Genomic DNA, 20,943 nt, shown 5'->3' on the forward strand with positions numbered 1-20,943 from the left:
CAACTTGCAGCGCAGCAGTAAAGTGTAATTGAAGTTTATCAGAGTTCAGGTCACATGGCTGTGGCACCCTGGGAAATGAAGAATATGGCTAGCCCCATGTGAAATTTCAAAATTAAATATAAAAAATCTGTTTGCGCTTTTGAAAAACATATTTAAATACAGGATTCTGCTGGAGAAGCTCTATTAACTGATGGGTTTTAAAAAAAAAAACACGTTTTCCCATGACAGTACTACTGGGCAATAAGATACCTCTAATTAAAAATGGATGTCAAACTTTTTGTTTAGAATAGTTGCAGTTTTAACCTACAGCAACACAATTTATGATTTGTGTCAATGTACAAATGTATCCCAAGATCTAATGTGAATTTCACTTTACAGAACGAATAAAGGCAAACTAATGAATAAATACAAACTGGTATTAGACTAGACTAGTGGTTAGACTAGTGGGTAGCTGATAAGGGTGTTAGTATAAAATTCCTTTTTGAAAACTAAACTAAACATGCTTTTTGTAAATCATCAACAGGTTTCATATGGGGAGAAATTAAACAGATGTGGGACGGTGGATTCCAGGATTACATCCATGACTGGTGGAACTTGATGGATTTTGTAATGAATTCATTGTATTTAGCAACAATATCATTGAAAATTGTTGCATATGTTAAGGTAGAGTCATTATTTCTAATATCCAAACTCAATTGTTGATTAAATTGCTTAAGATGTTATTAGTGTTTAAAATGTAACTTTACCCCTTATGGCATTCTGTTTAACATTAAAGACCAAGAAATGCCAAAAAGTGAAATACTTTATATGCATTTAAAGATTACATTTCTCTATCTGCAAAAAATAAAAGTTTGGGCAGCAATGACACTATTGTGAAAGGTCCTTATCTTGTATGTGTGTGTCATGAAAGAAATCCCACCCCTCTTATCACCACTTCATCTTATGTATCTTCTTTCCAAAATGGCCTCTACAGTCCTGCATGGATGCCTCCACTATAGTGATGGGCAAACTTATATGGTAGGCAGCGAATTTCCGCGTTTAGCCATTGGCGTCAAAATTCACCACATAAAAATTAGGAAAAAAATTGTTGCACAACATTTTCTCCGTAAGCAAAATGCGACAGATTTGCTCATCACTACTCCTCTTCTATAAAGGAGCTTATTTATATAATATTTGTCAAAAACTTTATCACAGGAAGAGTTAATTTGGGCCGCTGAGGTTTACATGTGATTAGATCATATAAAGACCTGTTGGCCATTGACCACATCCATGTATTCTGCTTGGTCCAATCAATATTTGAATAGGCCCTGATCAGACATCAATCAGGGGCCCATTCACTGGTCAACAGGCTACTGCTTCAAACAAGAATGACCAAGTAGGAAGTCAATGGGGCAGATTTACTAATCCACGAACGGACCGAAAGCGTCCGAATGTGTTTTTTTCGTAATGATCGGTATTTTGCGATTTTTTTCGTAACCGTCGTGACTTTTTCGCGAATTGTCGCAACTTTTTCGTAGTGTAAACGTACTGTAGCGCCGAGTTCGAAAGCGATCAATACGAAAAAGTCGCGACAATTCGCGAAAGTCGTAATGGCTACGGAAAAGTTGCGATTATTCGCGAAAGTCGGAATGGCTACAAAAAAGTCACGACAATTCGCAAAAAAATCGCAACGGCTACGAAAAAATCTCAAAACATACGAAAAAGTCGCAAAATGTTCGTTTCCAATCCGATTTTTTCCCATTTGGGATTCGGATTCGTGGATTAGTAAATCTGCCCCAATGTGTTCCTACATATGGGCAACTTTACAACAATTTATATAAAATGTATTTAGTATTCTTTCATAGTTTAATGTAGAGTGACCCTTCAAGAGGACAATGCATCCTTCATTAAAAGGATTTAATGCAAAACGGCAACCTAATCAATTAAAATTTTATAAAAGCAGTGGGATTTGGGTTTTCCTTATTCCCAAATTTCCATTTCAACCTTGGCAATTCATTTTTAATTAAGTTTGCAAAAAAAAAAAAAAAAAAATGAGTCCATCAAAATACATTCGGTTTTACTTCAATAATCTATACAAAGTGAATGAGAGGCCTTGGTGTGGGTGTTATGGTTCTTTCTATTTCTAGAATAACAAGAATACAATTTATACTTTAAGACTCACATCATAAATATTTTCCTTTTTGCAGTTTCACGGACAGCGCAATCGAGCTGAATGGGAGATGTTTCACCCTACCCTGGTGGCAGAAGCAGTTTTCGCAATTGCCAACATCTTTAGCTCTTTGAGACTGATCTCATTGTTCACAGCAAATTCTCACCTGGGTCCTCTACAAATCTCTTTAGGGAGAATGCTCCTGGATATTTTAAAGTTTCTCTTTATATATTGCCTTGTATTGCTGGCATTCGCAAATGGCTTGAACCAATTATATTTCTACTATGAAGCGGATGCTAAAAGCTCAGGCTGCAAGGGAATCAGGTGTGAAAAACAGAATAATGCCTTCTCAACGTAAGTTTTCAATCTCTTTTTTTTAATATGTTAATACCTTTGGGCATTTGATATTCATGGGGTAACCATTTAGTATAAATAGCAAAGGTGTTTGGGCAATTATGTATTTAGTTTGTGTGGCAGTTTTAATATATTAATACATGTCCCATGTGCATCTACAAATGTATAATGGAATGTTGCATAGCATTATAAAAGGACATAATGTGGTCAGCTGACTCTTTTACAGAGAGGCTCTTCCAGTGACCCTTAAAGGAACAGTAACACCAAAAAATGAAAGTGTATAAAAGTAACTAAAATATAATGTGCTGCTGCCCTGCACTGGTAAAAGTTGTGTGTTTACTTCAGAAAGTCTACTATAATTTATATAAATAAGCTGCTATGTAGCCATGGGGGCAGCCATTCAAAGGAGAAAAGGCACAGGCACATAGCAGATAACAGATAAAACACTATTGTATTCTACAGAACTTATCTGTTACCTGCTATGTAACCTGTGCCTTTTCTCCTTTTTTTCCAGCTTGAATGGCTGCCCCCGTGGCTACACAGCAGCTTATTATATAAATTATAGTAGTGTTACTGTAGCAAACACACCAGTTTTACCAGAGCAGGGCAACAGTGCATTATATTTTTATTACTTTAAGGCTCTTTTATTTTTTGGTGTTACTGTTCCTTTAAGCTGTTGACAGCCTTCCTCTCATTAGACATGATGCAAGGAAGGTCTTAAGTTGCAAGACACAATCACATTTAAAACATGGCATGTAGCCAGAGGGCCATTTTACATGATGGCAGAGGTGGGGGATCAGAGTAAGTTGTAGGTAATAGAGTTAAAAAGAAAAGCCCAGGCAGCTGGCTGGCCACAGACACTAGTGATGAGCAATTTTTTCCGCCAGGCATGGATTTGCAGCGAATTTCCATATTTTGCCATTGGCAAATTGTTTTGAAAAACTTCTGTGAAGTTGCGGTCTCATAAAATTGGGCGCAGTCGCGGCAAAATAGGCGCGGCCATGTAAAAGACTTTTAAGTTGCGACAAAATAGACGCGGTCATGTAAAAGACTTTTAAGTCGCGGCAAAATAGACGCGGTCATGTAAAAGACTTTTAAGTCGCGGCAAAATAGGCGCGGCCATGTAAAAGACTTTTAAGTTGCGACAAAATAGACGCGGTCATGTAAAAGACTTTTAAGTCGCACGACAAACCTGCAAATTTTTCAGCGAAACGGGACAGATTCGCTCATTACTAACAGACACATCTGCAGGGACTACAGCCCCAGTCTCCCAAGAACTATCCAAACTAGTAGGCCAACCTAACCCGCTGCCTCTGCAAGTGTTCCCCCCCCCCACTCTATTATGCTCAAAGTCCAGGATAGAGAAACAGGGGTAACCTGGACACCCCAAAATTTGTGTTTCTTTTAGTCCAAGCCCCTTGGTTGAACAGATGTGTCCAGATAGCTGGTAATGGAGCTGGATTTAGCCATTCATTGCATACACACAATGACAAATACATATTATCTGAGAAGCAATAGATACATATGTACAAAATGATGCAATTTTTTTCTCCTAACTTTCTCTCCTGAGCTCAGCTCAAACAATGTAGAACTTTTGTTGTGCCTGTGTGAGCCTGTATTCTTGAAGAAATGTATGCTGAATAAGGGTCTGTGTGTGTAGGCTGTTTGCAGATTTAAATGTAACTGATTATGTATCAGAGGAAAAATGGCCTCCGGGTGAAAGCTGCTATTTGCTGTAGGAAAATGTGATGGTGCTGGCAAGGGGAGGGGATATATGCAGTACAAATTATGCCATTTGGGTGGGGGAGACGTGCCCAACTGATAAACATTGTAGGCTTTACATGTCCTTTAATACAGTATATACATTTAAAGATAATTTATAGATTACATACAGAGCAAGAATTAGGGTATCTACTGAAGAATGTTTTAAATTGTGTTTATTGTGGATTTATATGCGTTCGACTGAACAGCGACATGTTATTTGATTTCAATCTGCCCTCTGGGTCAAACACTTTAATGCTTAGTGCAGAAATAACTGAATAAAGCCCTTTGCCATTATTTCCTAGATACGTAGGCGTAAGGTCATTTCACATAGAAAAGTCATTTTACAAAGAGGCAAAAACTTAATCCCGCCAGAACTAGATTTCACCTTTTATTAGACTATCGCACTATTTCTGAACGTAACCAAATAAGCAAGCATGAAAGCAAGCAAGAAGCATGAAGTATAGGAAATAGCCCAACTGATTAAAGTTTTTGAAATGTAATTACTCCAGCTGGTTTAGTCACATACAATTCTGTTCTGCAGGATTTCATTTAGCTACAGAGCAGCTATTAGATTTGTTGTGTTTAGATGTACCTAACAATTAATTATGTTCTTCAGGCTAATTGTTCCTATAACTTTAAATATTTTTGCATTAAAGGAACAGTAACACCAAAAAATGTATATATTTCAAAGAAATTAAACTATAATGTACTGCTGCCCTGCACTGGTAAAAGTTGTGTGTTTGCTTCAGTAACATTAGTAGAGTTTATATAAACCCTGGTGTGTATCCACGGGGGCAGCCATTCAAAAGAAGAAAAGGCCCAGGTTATATAGCTGCTAACAGATAAACCCCGTAGAATACAATGGTGTCTTATCTGTTATCTGCTATGTAACCTGTGCCTTTTCTCCTTTTTTCCAGCTTGAATGGCTGCCCCCATGGCTACACAGCAGCTTATTTATATAAACTATAGTAGTGTTACTGTAGCAAACACACCAGTTGTAGCAATGCAGGGCCACAGTACATTATATTGTAATTACTTTAAAACACTTTCATTTTTTGGTGTTACTGTTCCTTTAAGGGCAGGGAAATACCAGTTCTGGAATAGACTTATAGTATCATTCCATAAAGGCTATAAGTGAATAGTGCTGTTTATGGCCCTGTTTGACTGGTCATGGCCTTACCTTGACTATCAGACTTTTTTTTATTATTATTATTGTTGTTATTATTATTATTATTATTATTATTATTATTACTGAATGTAATAATTATTCATTTTCCTATTTTAACCCTCATCACTTAGTTTTCTTTATAACATTTGCCTGGTGTATTCCTTATAATAACATGGTGGCACCGTGGTTAATATTGCTGCTAGTGATGAGCGATTTTTTTCGTCAGGCATGGATTCGCAGGGAATTTCCGCCATTGGCAAATTGTTCCACGAAACTTCCCTGAAAAGTCGCTGCGGAAAAGGTCACATCAAAATAGATGCAGTCGCTGCAAATTGGACATGGTTGTGTAAAAATGGGCATGGTCACGGCAAAATAGGCAAGGCCGCGGCAGGATTTTTACGTTGTTTCACAAATTTTCCGGCGCAGGGAAATGGGGCAGGTTCGCTCATCTCTAATTGCTGCCATCCAGCGCTGGTGTCCACTAAGCTGCCTGTGTTAACTTTGTACAGTATATTCTCCCTGTATCTGTGAGTTTCTTTTTTCTATTCACGGTCCAAAAACATGCTAGAAGTAGTGATGAGCAAAAAATTTGTTCGAAAGATTTGTACAAATTTCAGGAAATGGGCGAAACTGTTGCGCATCAAAAAAAATTGTTGCGTGTGTTATTTTTTTGATGTGTGCAACAATTTTTTAAAGCGCCATATTTTTATGTGCGCGCGACTTGTGGCGAATTTCGCCCATTTCGCAAAACAATCAGCCAATACCAAAACGGGGAAATTCGCAGCTAATCCATGTCTGCCGGATTATTTCGCCCTAGCATGTGTGTCTGTGTGCAAGTATGCTCCGCTGAGGCAGGGACTGATGGGAATAATTAGTGATGTATATATAAAGAATAATAATAATATTCAGAATACTGCAATTTCAGTCAGAAACCCCTTTTCCCTCTCTGTAATCAGCCTTTACTGAATAACTGGATGCGTCACTGTGTTTTTTCCACTAACATATTTTTCCATTTCAGGTTATTTGAAACGTTGCAGTCGCTGTTCTGGTCTATTTTTGGCCTTATCAACTTGTATGTGACAAATGTAGATCCAAAACACGAATTCACGGAATTTGTTGGAGCCACAATGTTTGGAACCTATAATGTCATCTCTCTGGTTGTACTTTTAAACATGTTAATTGCCATGATGAACAATTCATACCAGCTTATTGCTGTAAGTCATTTTCTGCATTTTTCACACTTTTTATTTAAAGAAACATATACTATCTAATACTGGACATTTTATTTATCATTTATTAGTTGAGAATGTCGGTCTGTAATTCAATACTGCACATCTATTTTGACCCGGAGGGTCAGCTATTTAAAGTAGCAAATAATTAAGGAATAAATAATGTTAAAATAATTATTGCCTAAGAAAGACTTTTATGCCTGGGACCCAAAATTGAAGGTGGAAAACACTGCTATAGCTTACGGACACAGCAATGCTGGAGAATAGAGAAAATAATTGAATATGAGGATAATATAATTTGAAAAGGTAGATGCTAATTCTTGGATTTTGACCCAGAGACCACAAATGTTGAAAAAAAATCTGCCCAGGCTAAGCTGTTCCTCAGTTTTGCACAAGAGTTGGGATTTCAAAGAATTTTTGCTGGATTTTAGATAAAAGAACATCATTTGTAGCAATGGTTACTTCAATATGTTTAAACTGATATTGCTAGACATATACAGGTATGGGATCCCTTATACGGAAACCAGTTATCGAGAAAGCTCGGAATTACGGAAAGCCCGTCTCCATTTTAATCAAGTAATTCAGAATTTTAAAACAGATTTCCTTTTTCTCTGTACCTTGCAATTGATCCCAACTAAGATGTAAATAATCCTTATTGGATGCAAAACCATCCTATTGGGTTTAATTAATGTTTTATTGATTTTTTATTAGGCTTAAGGTATGGAGATCCAAATTACGGAAAGACCCCTTATCTGGAATACCCTTGGCCCCGAGCATTCTGGATAACGGGTCCTATACCTGCATAAGAATCGCTTTAGGGCACATATGTCAAACACAAAGCCTGCAGGCCAAATCCAGCCCGCCTGGCTGTTTTATGTGGCCTGCGGCGCTGACTGCCTGTCCGATCAGCGTGACCAATTCCCTGACTGGGCCACTCCAGGCGCTCCAAGCAGCCGCTCTTACGTTCTGCCCTGCAGATGTGGGTGTTGCAGAATAATTACCCTGTGGCGCTGTGAGGGTAAGGCAGTCACAGCGCCACGGGGTAATTGGTCACGCTCCAAACTCACAATAAGGGAAATTAAAGTAATAAGTACAGAAATACAGTATTCTTTTATTTAAAACACAGGCACTTTACACCTACAGCACATATGTTAATCTGAACAAAGCTTCTCTCATTTAGAAAGATTCTAGCCAGAAAACTAATATATGAGCAATTTTAAAACCTAAATTTCAAAAGAAGGATTATATCTAAATGTATTAAAAACTGTTGAGTTTGTAATTGAACTGTTTTGCTTACAGTGTGCTTTGTGCCTGTTGTTATTTTCAAAGCATGATTAATGCACGAGGATGGCTCGTTATATGGTGTTTCAGGGTGAGGTAGGATCTATCCAAAATTATCTTAATAAAAAATTGGGCCCGCGACTTGTGTTTTACATTTCGGCCCCCTTATGTGATTGAGTTTGACACCCCTGCTTTAGGGGTTTAAGATAAACTGGAAAGTAAAGAACACAGGAACAGGTAAATGAGACTATAGGATGGGACACCAAAGAGGGACTATGAAAACAAGATGAGTAAGAGGGTCAGATATAGACAATGATTATTTGCAATCATACTGCACTTTAATGTCTTTTAGTAAACATTCATTTTTGCATCAGTTCAGTTATTCATGTTAAATGTTGTGATTTTTTTAACTTTTTTCCCGCTAGGACCATGCAGACATTGAATGGAAGTTTGCAAGAACAAAGCTGTGGATGAGCTACTTTGAAGAAGGAGGGACACTTCCCACCCCTTTTAACATTATCCCAAGCCCAAAGTCTTTATGGTATTTAATTAAATGGATAAGAAAACAGATCTGTAAGAAAAAAATGAAAAGGAAACCTGAAAGCTTTGGAGCAATAGGGGTAATTGAATCTAAAATAATACATTATACTGCATTATATTTAAAGAATGAAAACGTTTTTTCACAGTCTAATAGCAAATTTACTTTTCTACAGTAGGGAGATAACATCATTGGCCTTCTAGCTTCTGTGTGATGCAATGTGTCAAGGTGCTAATAAATAAGCATAGGACTTTTCTCTTACATTTGATAGGGCAAAATTGGGTTGTAATATTAAACATTTGCAACTAAAGAAGCTAAAATTAATGCTGGCGAAGGCTGTTAGAGTGAAGACACACAGAGCTACTAGTAGCAGCTACTTTTTAATGACTACTAAATGCCAGAAAATACCCTGCCATAGACAATACTGAGAATTGCCTCTGCTAAAACACACATACTGTAGAGGCAGTTATCCGTAAATGATCAGCATTGTCTATTTTAGTAGCCACAACAAGTAGCTGCTACTGGTAGCTCCGTGTATCTTCACCCTTAAGCTGGCCATACACACACAGATGATATTGTACGAAACCTTGTTTCGTACGTTATTCGGTGCATGTATGGCGACTCAACGAGGCAAATGATATCGCAAAAGGCTGCGAATAACGGTCGAATCATTAATCGGCCAGGTTAAAAGATTTTGATTGGGCGCCATTGAAGGCACCTGAGCAAAATCTGCATTCAGGGCTGAATCGGCAGAAGCAGGTCGAATTTTTATTGTTTCTACCTCCATATCTGACGATTCAGCCCTGAATGTCAGTGGCGGGTGGGAATGATCCCTCCACTGATGACTAACATCGCACGAAAGATCAAAATTACTACGTGTTTGGCAACCTTTAGGGTGAAGACACACAAAGCTACTTAGTAGCAGCTACTCATCAGGGCTACTAATTGCCAGAAATTGCCCTGCCATAGACAGTACTGGGAATTGCCTTTGCTAAAACACACGTAGGGACAATTATCAGTAAATGATCAGCAATGTCTGTTTTAGTAGCCACGACAAGTAGCTGCTACTAGTAGCTCAATGTGTCTTCACCCTTATACTTAGGTCAATTTTGTTCATTAAATGAATAAACACATATTTGTAATTCAGTTTTTATTGACATGTATTCCACATTTTCAATGTTACAGAGAAGAGCAGCTGACAATTTGCGAAGACACAATCATTACCAGGTAATTATTTATTCCTTTCAATATTATAACATTAAAACTAGTGATGAGCAAATCAGTCCCATTTTGGCGTAAACTCAGTGAATCTTGCAAAAGATGCACGAAATGGTGAAAAATGAGAGAAACAGCGAAAATGTGTTGCATGTAACACGCTCTGTTATTTTTACACGGGTGACACGTTTTTTTGATGTGGGCGACAGTCGGCGAAACACATACATTTGCCACAAATCCATGCCTGCCAAATTATTTTGCCCATCATTAATTAAAACCTGTTGTATAGAGGGTTAAGACTCCCAACTCCAACTAAGGGAAAGGGATAAAAGAAGTAATTACAGGTTAACCCAACCTAGTTTTTAGTAGTTTCCTTCTATCCCCACTGTGCAGTTCCCCTCACCTTCTTCACAGTTTAGGGGTTAGTCAATCCTGTGCTATATCTATCAACAACACTACTATACTTAGTGGTTGATCTATGAATAATCAAATTTCAATTTTTGCTGCGATTTGAGTTTTTTTACGCTAAAACTCTAAAAATTTGAATTACGGTACAAAAATGCAAATGTCCAATATTTATAAAATGGAAGAAACCCTAAAATTTGAATGTAAAATTTCAGCATCTAAAAGCTTGCGAGTTTATGTAGATGTCGATGGGAGTTGTCCTATGAAAAGTCAAGCCATATTTCCAATTTGAGATTTTTTAGTTTGTCTAGGTTTTTTTCAAGTCTGTAGACTTGCAAATTCGAGGTACAGGTATTTGAGTTTTTAATTTAAACAAGTTTTCCTTATTAATAACATATTAATAAATAAGCAAGCATTTGAGTTTATTCGAATAAGAAAAAACTCTCCATGTCACAAACTCAAAAATTGATAAATAAGCACATTAGAGTAGAAATGTTAGATGTTAGACAGCACTCAACTGTAATAAAAAAATGTACATATATCAGACATACAAATGAAATAATAATGCTGCTAGGTACAGAAGTAACGAGGCATATATTCAGTTCAGCTTTTTTCAACCTAGTTCTCCCATTGTCCACCAGAGGTATTACATGAAAATAAGGAGGACTACTAGGTATGGTTAAGGGGCACAGTGATGTGATAAACCAACAGTAAATTTTGAATTTCGAAGCTAGAAACTCACTATTCCATCATAGAAATCTGAAAAGTTATATACTGGCCTGAATAATTCTAAAAGCTGCCAACATATTTTTTTTACCAGAATCTTCTGGTGGGGTTAATCCCTATTGTCTTCAGAATAGGAACACTTCAATCAGTGTATTTTTTTTTGCAGAGGCCAAAATACCTAGATAAATGTAAAGTCTACATTTTCCTACCATGTATATAAGGTGGGCACATCTTGCCCACCTAACTCATTTGTACTGCATATATCCTCTTCATTTGTCAGCCCCATCACATTTTTCTAAAACAAATTTAACCCTGTGGATATTTTCCCGCTGACATCATCAATGATATTGACATCTGTGCACTGTACACAGTGCACTGTAAAGTTCATGCAATCAGGAATGCAGACTTACACAGGCAGAACTTACTTTGAAAAAATGTTCTGCTTTGATTTAGCGCTGTAGTAGTTAAGCTGAGCTCAGGACAGGAGTTAAAAAATAGGAGCTGACAGCTAGAGCAGAGTTTCTATGGGAATCAGCAACACCATCACTCTGTTGGCTGCTAGACTGGTGGGACATTAAGTAATCTGAGCTGAGAAGAACTGAGCATGCCCAGTAGCCAACAGTCAAAATAAATATCTGAGGGAGGGGGCCAAGTGGGTTCCCATTAAGCCGTTCTTTAATAGGTGTACCTCAATAAATATTCTTTTGTTTTAACAGGAGGTTATGAAAAATCTGGTTAAAAGATATGTTGCTGCCATGATCAGGGATGCGAAGACTGAAGAAGGATTAACAGAGGAAAATTTTAAGGTGTGATGATTTTATGTATAGTATTGCTATCAGTGAAGCTTACAAGGAATTATTAAGCATAGATGACAAAAACAAGGTATTTTTTGCAAAACATACCAAAAACATGGTAGTTTACTGGTAGTCATCTTGGTTGCCCCCAAGTTTTCAGTTTTTTTAGTCCCCCCACCTTTGTCAATCCACATATTCCCCATGAGAAATAACGTGAGCAGTCCTTCATAATGTATTTTATTTACTTCATTTACTTTTTATTGCTTAATTACTAAACAATAGTTATGTTTGATCAACTTCCTGCACAAAAAATATAAATAAATTAAAACATACTGATTGCTTGGTAGGCGTTAGCACACTGGTATATTTTGTATCTGTCAATATTTATTTTAAAGAACCATTGTGACAATCTGGTCAGTTGATTCGCTGTTTTCCAAGCTTTCCTGGTAGTAGTGTCTGTGCTTTATATGCCTATGCTCTTTTTCAGCAGCACATACTTCAACAATAGAAACTGCCATCATATTATTTTCACACTTCATCTCTGAACAGATACAAATCTAATTTGGTCTTGGTCCTGACAAGTTCATTTATAAATATGCTCTGGGTTTTCAGTGTTAAAATTGAATTTCTAATTAGTATATCATGCTTTGCTTTTTTTTATATGTCAAGTGATGATGTAGCCAACCCGCTCATTGAGCCCCTGCACATTTCTCCTATAAATATAGCTGTATTGTAATTATGGTAGGCATAATTGTTCTTCTTAGATTAGAGATGGTATACTTTTCCGAAGGTGTTATTTGCATCAAGGAGCAGCCATGTACAGGCATGATATATATATATATGCATTCATACAAACAAAATCCTGCTGTCACTGTGTTAAATCTTTAAACTATTACAATATTGCTAGTGGAACAAATCAACAGCGCGTTATACAACACATCTCTATCTAATATAAATATGTCAATTGCATTTCCTTTGGATCAGAACAAGTGTGCTTAGTAGCTCATTTTGTTTATTTAGCACGGTGCACTAAAATTTTTCACAAGTAGTAATGGGCTAATTATCAGATACGCACAGGGTCTAAATTGTATTAACATTGATAACAGCGTCCGACTTTATTTCTTAGGCCTTGCAAAAAAATCCATATAGCCTTTGAACAAGCTGGGGGCACAAATATCTTTTGGAGACTTCTATCCTATCTATAGTCTTATATATGGTGGGATTTATATTGGTTTTATAACCAGAGGGTTAGATTCTTTTCCCAATATTGAATTTCACTTTCAGCCTAAAGCCTACGAACCTTTTCCTTCATTGGTTTGTGCGTTTGTAAGTTTTCAAGCATGTGTTTTCTTTATTTATTTTATTAACCTGTATTCCAAAATGCCTTATCCCATCCCCTTAGACTAATTTAGTTTGGATATTACTTTGATAAAAAGTAAAATGTTTCTTGGATTAAACCAGTAACTGGGTTAGTGAAATTAATGGATGGATTAATGAAATTAATGGATCATTGAAGATGTAGCAGTGAGGTAGGCTCAACTAAAGCATCTGACACACAGCCTTAACATTTTCCCTGTTAGAATAAATGGTACCATGTTTGTCTGTTGTGAGAAACAGATGCATCAAAAATGTCTGCTCCATTTGTAGGTTGCATTTGAGACACATAGAATAGAATGTCACACCTCTATATTTTATTTGTATTTGTTGTGTTTCCTCTCTTTAGTATAAGTAGCTAGGGCAGCTAGCCATAAATAAAAGGATAAATGAAAAATGACAATCACCATTTTCCACCCAATAAGTGGCCATGAACTGTATAGTAGACTTTAAAGAAAGGGACCCTGCTCACACCAACATGATGCCATGAAAGCTATTTCTTATCTCATTCCACAATATAATAAATAGCTATGACAGCATCATTTTGGTGTGTACTATCCAATACAGATATATCCACATTTTGTGAGTGCAAATCCTGCAGTAGAGAAGTAGGATATAACTATTACTATGTAGATTTTTAAAGGAGAAAGAATCTCCAAGGAATCAAGCTGCTTTACAGCCTACATACTATTCAGTTCCCTGCATGCAGTGTGCTTTTGTTCAATGGCAGGCCCTAATTACTTGCTTTATCTTTAATCTTTTTGTACAGTATATTCTTCAACAAAGCAAGCAAGTCCTAGAAGCCATTGCTACGTGGGCTGGTTTTCATTTATCTGGAGCAGCTTCAAATGATGAATTTCACTAATGTTATTTGACCACTTAAACAAGCTTTTTTGGTTGGCTGACAGAATTCAGGAAGTCTTACAATATACCAGCTGTTGGTTATAAAAAGAGAATTAAATCTTCTGTAGAATTAAATCTATTCTCAGCCCCCGGTGTATTGCCATTAATCTAGCTTCTCCCAGCCTCAAAGGAACTCACAGTTTCCCAGTTCATTTTCCAAGCATGGTTTTCTTTAGCTTGCTTAAAGAAGCTGTGAATCATATTGATATGGAATCAAATATATTATTTTCTATATGTACAGAGTCCTGCTATTATTCAGTGCTATTAAGATTAAGAACTAGAATTATTTCAAAAGCCATGTCTTGTGGTGACAAAACCCCCAACCCTGAGCAAAGGTGAGTAAAATATCTTGTGGATTAGTAACCCATATAATAGCATGATGTATTTCTCCTAACCCCTGGGCCCCGTTATATATATATTAATAGAAAATAGTATACAGGTATGGGATCCCTTATCCAGAAACCTGTTATCCAGAAAGCTCAGAATTATGGAAAGCCTGTCTCCCATAGACTCCATTTTAATCAAATAATTCAGATTTTGAAAACTGATTTCCTTTTTCTCTGTAATAATAAAACAGTACCTGTACTTGATCCCAACTACGATAGAATTACCCCTTATTGGGGGCAGAACAGCCCTATTGGGTTTATTTAATGGTTAAATGATTCCCTTTTCTCTGTAATAATAAAACAGTACCTGTACTTGATCCCAACTAAGATATAATTACCCCTTATTGGGGGCAGAACAGCCCTATTGGGTTTATTTAATGGTTAAATGATTCCCTTTTCTCTGTAATAATAAAACAGTACCTGTACTTGATCCCAACTAAGATATAATTACCCCTTATTGGGGGCAGAACAGCCCTATTGGGTTTATTTAATGGTTAAATGATTCCCTTTTCTCTGTAATAATAAAACAGTACCTGTACTTGATCCCAACTAAGATATAATTACCCCTTATTGGGGGCAGAACAGCCCTATTGGGTTTATTTAATGGTTAAATGATTCCCTTTTCTCTGTAATAATAAAACAGTACCTTGTACTTGATCCCAACTAAGATATAATTACCCCTTATTGGGGGCAGAACAGCCCTATTGGGTTTATTTCATGGTTAAATGATTCCCTTTTCTCTGTAATAATAAAACAGTACCTGTACTTGATCCCAACTAAGATATAAATAATCCTTATCGGATGCAAAACAATCTTATTGGGTTTAATTAATGTTTTATTGATTTTTTAGCAGACTTAAGGTATGGAAATCCAAATTACAGAAAGACCCCTTATCCGGAAAACCCTTGGTCCCGAGCATTCCAGATAACGGGTCCTATACCTGTACTGTATTTTTAAAGCCTTAAAAAATTACAAATAACAGAAAATAATCCTTTAACCCCCTTGGTTCCCTCCCTTGCCTCGTCCAGTCTAACCACCAATGAAGAGATGGCAGTGCTGGTTCCCATAGAAACTGTGCTCTAGCTGTCTGCTTCTATGTTCATCAAGGGAGTTTACTTCCCCTTTAAGTACTTTCTCTATGTCCCCTCAAGAAAAAGCAGCTTTTGTCAAAGTTTCATGGGCAACTAATTGGCAGTTGGTTCCACATTGATAGATGCAAGGTTAGTAGAAACAACATGAATGCTAGTTATAGATGGTGGGATAATTTATTTAAAACATTTGAATTTGAGTTCTTACTGTGATTCAAGTTTTTTTTACCTAAAACTCACAAATTCTAATCCCGAAACCTGCAAAATTCAAGAGATTTTTTGAGGTTTTTTGCAAGTTGGTAGAATGTGATTGCATTGCCTTTGAATTTGTTTTAACATTTTTCAGTGTTTGAGCTTTTGAGATTCTAGTGTTTTAAAAAATGTATGTCTGTATGTATGTATGTATGTATGTATGTATAACTTTATTTATAAAGCGCTACTTATGTACGCAGCGCTGTACAGTAGAATACATTAATACAAACAGGGGGTTATTAAGATAATAATAGATAAATATAAAGTATAATAATAAATACAAATAAATACAAGATACAGCTGCAATAAGTTAAGAGTCAAAGACACAAGTGGATGGAGGTCCCTGCCCCGTAGAGTTTACAATCTAGATAAAAATAGATAAAAATATAATCAAGAAAAAATAAGTGCAGATATGAGTTTGCTAGGTTTTCGCTGAAAAATAAAACCTTGCAAAATCGAAATTTGATTTTTGATAAATATGCCTCCAAATGACATTGTGTTGTGAGCCTTTTTAAATGAGAAGGAACAGGGGATTATTGTAGATGAAACACCTTGCAGTGACAGACAGTGCCTACTTAAGCTAATTAAATACTTTCTTTTATCTAAAGATATTGAATTGAGGTATAATAAAAGCATATTTGATCCCTTTATGGGTCCCTGGGAAACCTCCCCTTGAGTATGCAGCACAGTTTTAGGAGCCAGGCCAAAGATATTATTGAGCTGGAAAAAGTACTGGTAAATGGAACACTTGTGTGTAAAATAAATGGAATTAGTTATGAGGGAAGGCAGTTGGTTTTGTTTTTATTTTTACAAGAGGCCCCTGTAAGGGCTTTATAATGCTTTACTAATACGTTACAGCCCAGTATTAACAACACTGTCAATTAGTCTGGAGGGAAGGGCATTTTTTTACCTGAAGCTATGTATGTATGTATGTATGTATGTATGTACAGGTCCTTTTCAAAAAATTAGCATATTGTGATAAAGTTCATTATTTTCTGTAATGTACTGATAAACATTAGACTTTCATATATTTTAGATTCATTACACACAACTGAAGTAGTTCAAGCCTTTTCTTGTTTTAATATTGATGATTGTGGCATACAGCTCATGAAAACCCAAAATTCCTATCTCAAAAAATTAGCATATCATGAAAAGGTTCTCTAAACGAGCTATTAACCTAATCATCTGAATCAACTAATTAACTCTAAAAACCTTAAAAAGATTCCTGAGGCTTTTAAAAACTCCCAGCCTGGTTCATTACTCAAAACCGCAATCATGGGTAAGACTGCCGACCTGACTGCTGTCCAGAAGGCCATCATTGACACCCTCAAGCAAGAGGGTAAGACACAAAAAGAAATTTCTGAACAAATAGGCTGTTCCCAGAGTGCTGTATCAAGGCACCTCAGTGGGAAGTCTGTGGGAAGGAAAAAGTGTGGCAGAAAACGCTGCACAACTAGAAGAGGTGACTGGGCCCTGAGGAAGATTGTGGAGAAGGACCGATTCCAGCCCTTGGGGGACCTGTGGAAGCAGTGGACTGAGTCTGGAGTAGAAACATCCAGAGCCACCGTGTACAGGCGCGTGCAGGAAATGGGCTACAGGTGCTGCATTCCCCAGGTCAAGCCACTTTTGAACCAGAAACAGCGGCAGAAGCGCCTGACCTGGGCTACAGAGAAGCAGCACTGGACTGTTGCTCAGTGGTCCAAAGTATGTCATTCGGAAATCAAGGTGCCAGAGTCTGGAGGAAGACTGGGGAGAGGGAAATGCCAAAATGCCTGAAGTCCAGTGTCAAGTACCCACAGTCAGTGATGGTCTGGGGTGCCATGTCAGCTGCTGGTGTTGGTCCACTGTGTTTTATCAAGGGCAGGGTCAATGCAGCTAGCTATCAGGAGATTTTGGAGCACTTCATGCTTCCATCTGCTGAAAAGCTTTATGGAGATGAAGATTTCATTTTTCAGCACAACCTGGCACCTGCTCACAGTGCCAAAACCACTGGTAAATGGTTTACTGCCCATGGTATTACTGTGCTCAATTGGCCTGCCAACTCTCCTGACCTGAACCCCATAGAGAATCTGTGGGATATTGTGAAGAGAAAGTTGAGAGACACAAGAGCCAACACTCTGGATGAGCTTAAGGCCGCTATTGAAGCATCCTGGGCCTCCATAACACCTGAGCAGTGCCACAGGCTGATTGCCTCCATGCCACGCCACATTGAAGCAGTCATTTCTGCAAAAGGATTCCCGACCAAGTATTGAGTGCATAACTGAACATAATTATTTGAAGGTTGACATTTTTTGTATTAAAAACACTTTTTTTTTATTGGGCGGATGAAATATGCTAATTTTTTGAGATAGGAATTTTGGGTTTTCATGAGCTGTATGCCACAATCATCAATATTAAAACAAGAAAAGGCTTGAACTACTTCAGTTGTGTGTAATGAATCTAAAATATATGAAAGTCTAATGTTTATCAGTACATTACAGAAAATAATGAACTTTATCACAATATGCTAATTTTTTGAAAAGGACCTGTATAACTTTATTTATAAAGCGCCACAAGGGTACTCTCCTTTTTTAGGAGTTACCCTATTTTGGCCCCCTGCCATCATTCTACCAAATTCCCCTCGTTTTACAGGCTCTCTGATGATTTTCCCAGCATTCACGCGCAGTAAGCACATTGTCATTTGTCATCATTGGTGTGTGTGTATGGGCAGGGGACTTTCTGCACCTTTGGAAGCGCAATTGTGCGTATGCAGTGACGTCACTTCCACCTACACGTGTGCACAGTGACACTTCTGGTGACATCATGGCACAAGCGAAAATGTGCTTTGCGTCCAGCATTCATCCCACAGTGACTCCTAGTGACCATTGTTTTTGTTTTGTTTTTTTTAAAATATTTGACTACATTTATGTGTGTAAATATGTGTGTGGGTATACTGTATGTATGTATGTATATATATATATATATATATATATATATATATATATATATATATATATATATATATATATATATATATATATATATATATATATATAGTACACAGAGAGGAGCACACCCTATACAAGTCCAAATGCCTTTGGTGCAGGTCAAAAATAAAAATATAATAGAAAGAGTGCCGCACACACAGGGACTTGATAGAAAAGAAAAAGCGTTTTTATTTATACATATATATTCAGAAGAGAGGTGTTACTGTGAATCAATGATGCTGAGTGGGCCATACACTGAACAAATAATTTTTTTTCTTTTAATTCAAATGAACTATGTAACTATGTTCCACAGACAGTCATTCGGATTCTGCATTCTCTGGATTAGTAGAAGCAAATCTCTGGCTAAAAAAATGAAATTCTATTACACTTCTAAGGGCTGCCCCTAAAGAAATAATATGTTTGTGTCTGTGTTGGTCCCTATTAAGCAAGTTCAAAAGTGTTTGATATGATTAGCTAATACCCAGTCACTGTGCAAATCTTTTCTAGTTTTACTCGGTTGTGCCTCTAAAGTATAGGATATAAACTGTATTAGATATAAACTCACTCAATTATAAAAACTAATTACATTTTCTGTGTTTCAGGAATTAAAGCAGGACATTTCTAGCTTCCGCTTTGAGGTTTTGGGGTTGTTGAAAGGAAACAAATTTAATATCCAGTCTTCAAAAATGAATAATGGCATCGGAGATATCCAAGAGACTGAAGAAAAATCGAAAATAAAGGAAAAAAGAAGTCGAACCCAGAAAAAAAATTTCAGCCTCTTTGACATAACCACTATGATCCATCCCAAATCGGCAGTAATAGCCTCTGACGTACACAATAGCGTGAGCAATGGGTCGGCTTTGTTGGCCTCAGAACTTGTCAAGGAGAAACAGAGAAAAAACAGCTTTGTCACAGACATAAAAAGCTTTGGCTTGTTTCACAAACGTTCCAAGTCAAACTTCTCAGATCCCATTTCCAAGACAATCTACTCTGTTTCCGAAGAAGTCGCCAACCAACAAGACATGGAACTGGGCGACAACACAACTGACTTACAAGTCAAAGAGTCAGAGCCTGCGAGCTGCGAACTAAATGTGAATAAACTAACTGAACAGTATGCACTCTCCCCCAGTAGTGTAAATACCTCGGAAATTCCGTCTCCTCAACCCTCGGACTCTCAACACAGTTCTGTAGCTTTAAATGAACATTCTACAGATGCCCTTAAACATATGGATTCGCCTGGGGACGAAAATAGCACAACAGTAGAATCTCCCAATGAGCAAGATTCTATAACAAGACTGTGATTTCAAAAATATATATACAGGTCCTGTATTTATGAATATATATAATTTTATATCTAATTTTTGGAATGTTTGGACTTTGCACAGATTAATTAACACTTTGCCTGTGAATATTATCAATGCAGAAGTGTTAAAGTTGTAAAAAAGGCAATACACTGTTGGGATATTCTCTTTTATGACAGGTACCACAGCCGTTCACATTCATATAGAAATCTGCAAGTTTTGTAATAAGCTGTCAAAGGTCGGTATAACATTTTATATGAACAGATGTTGTGGCCAAAGCCAGAGATTGGTCTCTAATGCAGAAGAGAGGCATTTTCATACATTTATCATGAGCTAGATGTGTCTGAGGGGCACATTTACTAATCCACGAACGTCCGGAAAGCGTCCGAATGCGTTTTTTCATAATGATCAGTATTTTGAGACTTTTTCTTCGCCGTCACAACTTTTTCACGAATTTTTCGAGTGCTCAATACGAAAAAGTCGCAATGGCAATGGCTATGAAAAAGTCGGCACAATTCACGAAAGTCGTAATGGCTATGAAAAAGTCGGCACAATTCACGAAAGTCGGAATGGCTATGAAAAAGTCGCCACAATTCACGAAAGTCGGAATGGCTATGAAAAAGTCGCGACAATTTGCGCAAGTCGTAACAGCTACGAAAAAGTCACGACAATTCACAAAAAAGTCGCGACATTGACGAAAAAAATCGCAAAAAATAAGAAAAAGTTGCAAAATGTTCTGATTTTTTCCCATTCAGGATTCGGATTCATGGATTAGTAAATCAGCCCCTAAGTGTATTGAGTTTATTTCCATGTTACATATATTTGTATCACTATAATTGTGCATTATGGTTTTATTTTTATTCTTTGTAAAGAAGCATGGACATGCTCATGTCACTGACTAACTGTGCCAGAGGAGTAATTGATGGACTTTTGTCAGCACTATCAATGGTTCTGGCTTAAAAGTCAAGTCAAGAACCTGTATCAAGGCTTAGTAGTTTAGGGTTTCTCCATAAGGCAGGTATATAAGAATCTTCCCTTGCATGGTAAATG

At 37.1% G+C, this 20,943-nt stretch overlaps 1 protein-coding gene across 1 annotated transcript in view; it reads left to right on the forward strand.

Annotated features, from left to right (window-relative positions):
• The window catches only part of trpc4 (transient receptor potential cation channel, subfamily C, member 4), a 113,052-nt gene extending 92,754 nt beyond the window's left edge, over window positions 1-20,298 (forward strand). The window contains exons 5-11 of the mRNA XM_002939583.5: window positions 524-663; window positions 2,187-2,503; window positions 6,454-6,649; window positions 8,371-8,565; window positions 9,669-9,710; window positions 11,546-11,635; window positions 19,195-20,298. Of these exons, the coding sequence (XP_002939629.3) occupies window positions 524-663; window positions 2,187-2,503; window positions 6,454-6,649; window positions 8,371-8,565; window positions 9,669-9,710; window positions 11,546-11,635; window positions 19,195-19,893 (1,679 nt within the window). The 3' untranslated portion in view covers window positions 19,894-20,298. The remainder of the gene's footprint in view (window positions 1-523; window positions 664-2,186; window positions 2,504-6,453; window positions 6,650-8,370; window positions 8,566-9,668; window positions 9,711-11,545; window positions 11,636-19,194) is intronic.
• Window positions 20,299-20,943: the final 645 nt, after the last annotated feature.

The sequence above is a fragment of the Xenopus tropicalis genome, chromosome 2, assembly GCF_000004195.4.
Source record: "Xenopus tropicalis strain Nigerian chromosome 2, UCB_Xtro_10.0, whole genome shotgun sequence".
In the NCBI taxonomy this organism is placed as follows: Eukaryota; Metazoa; Chordata; class Amphibia; order Anura; family Pipidae; genus Xenopus; species Xenopus tropicalis.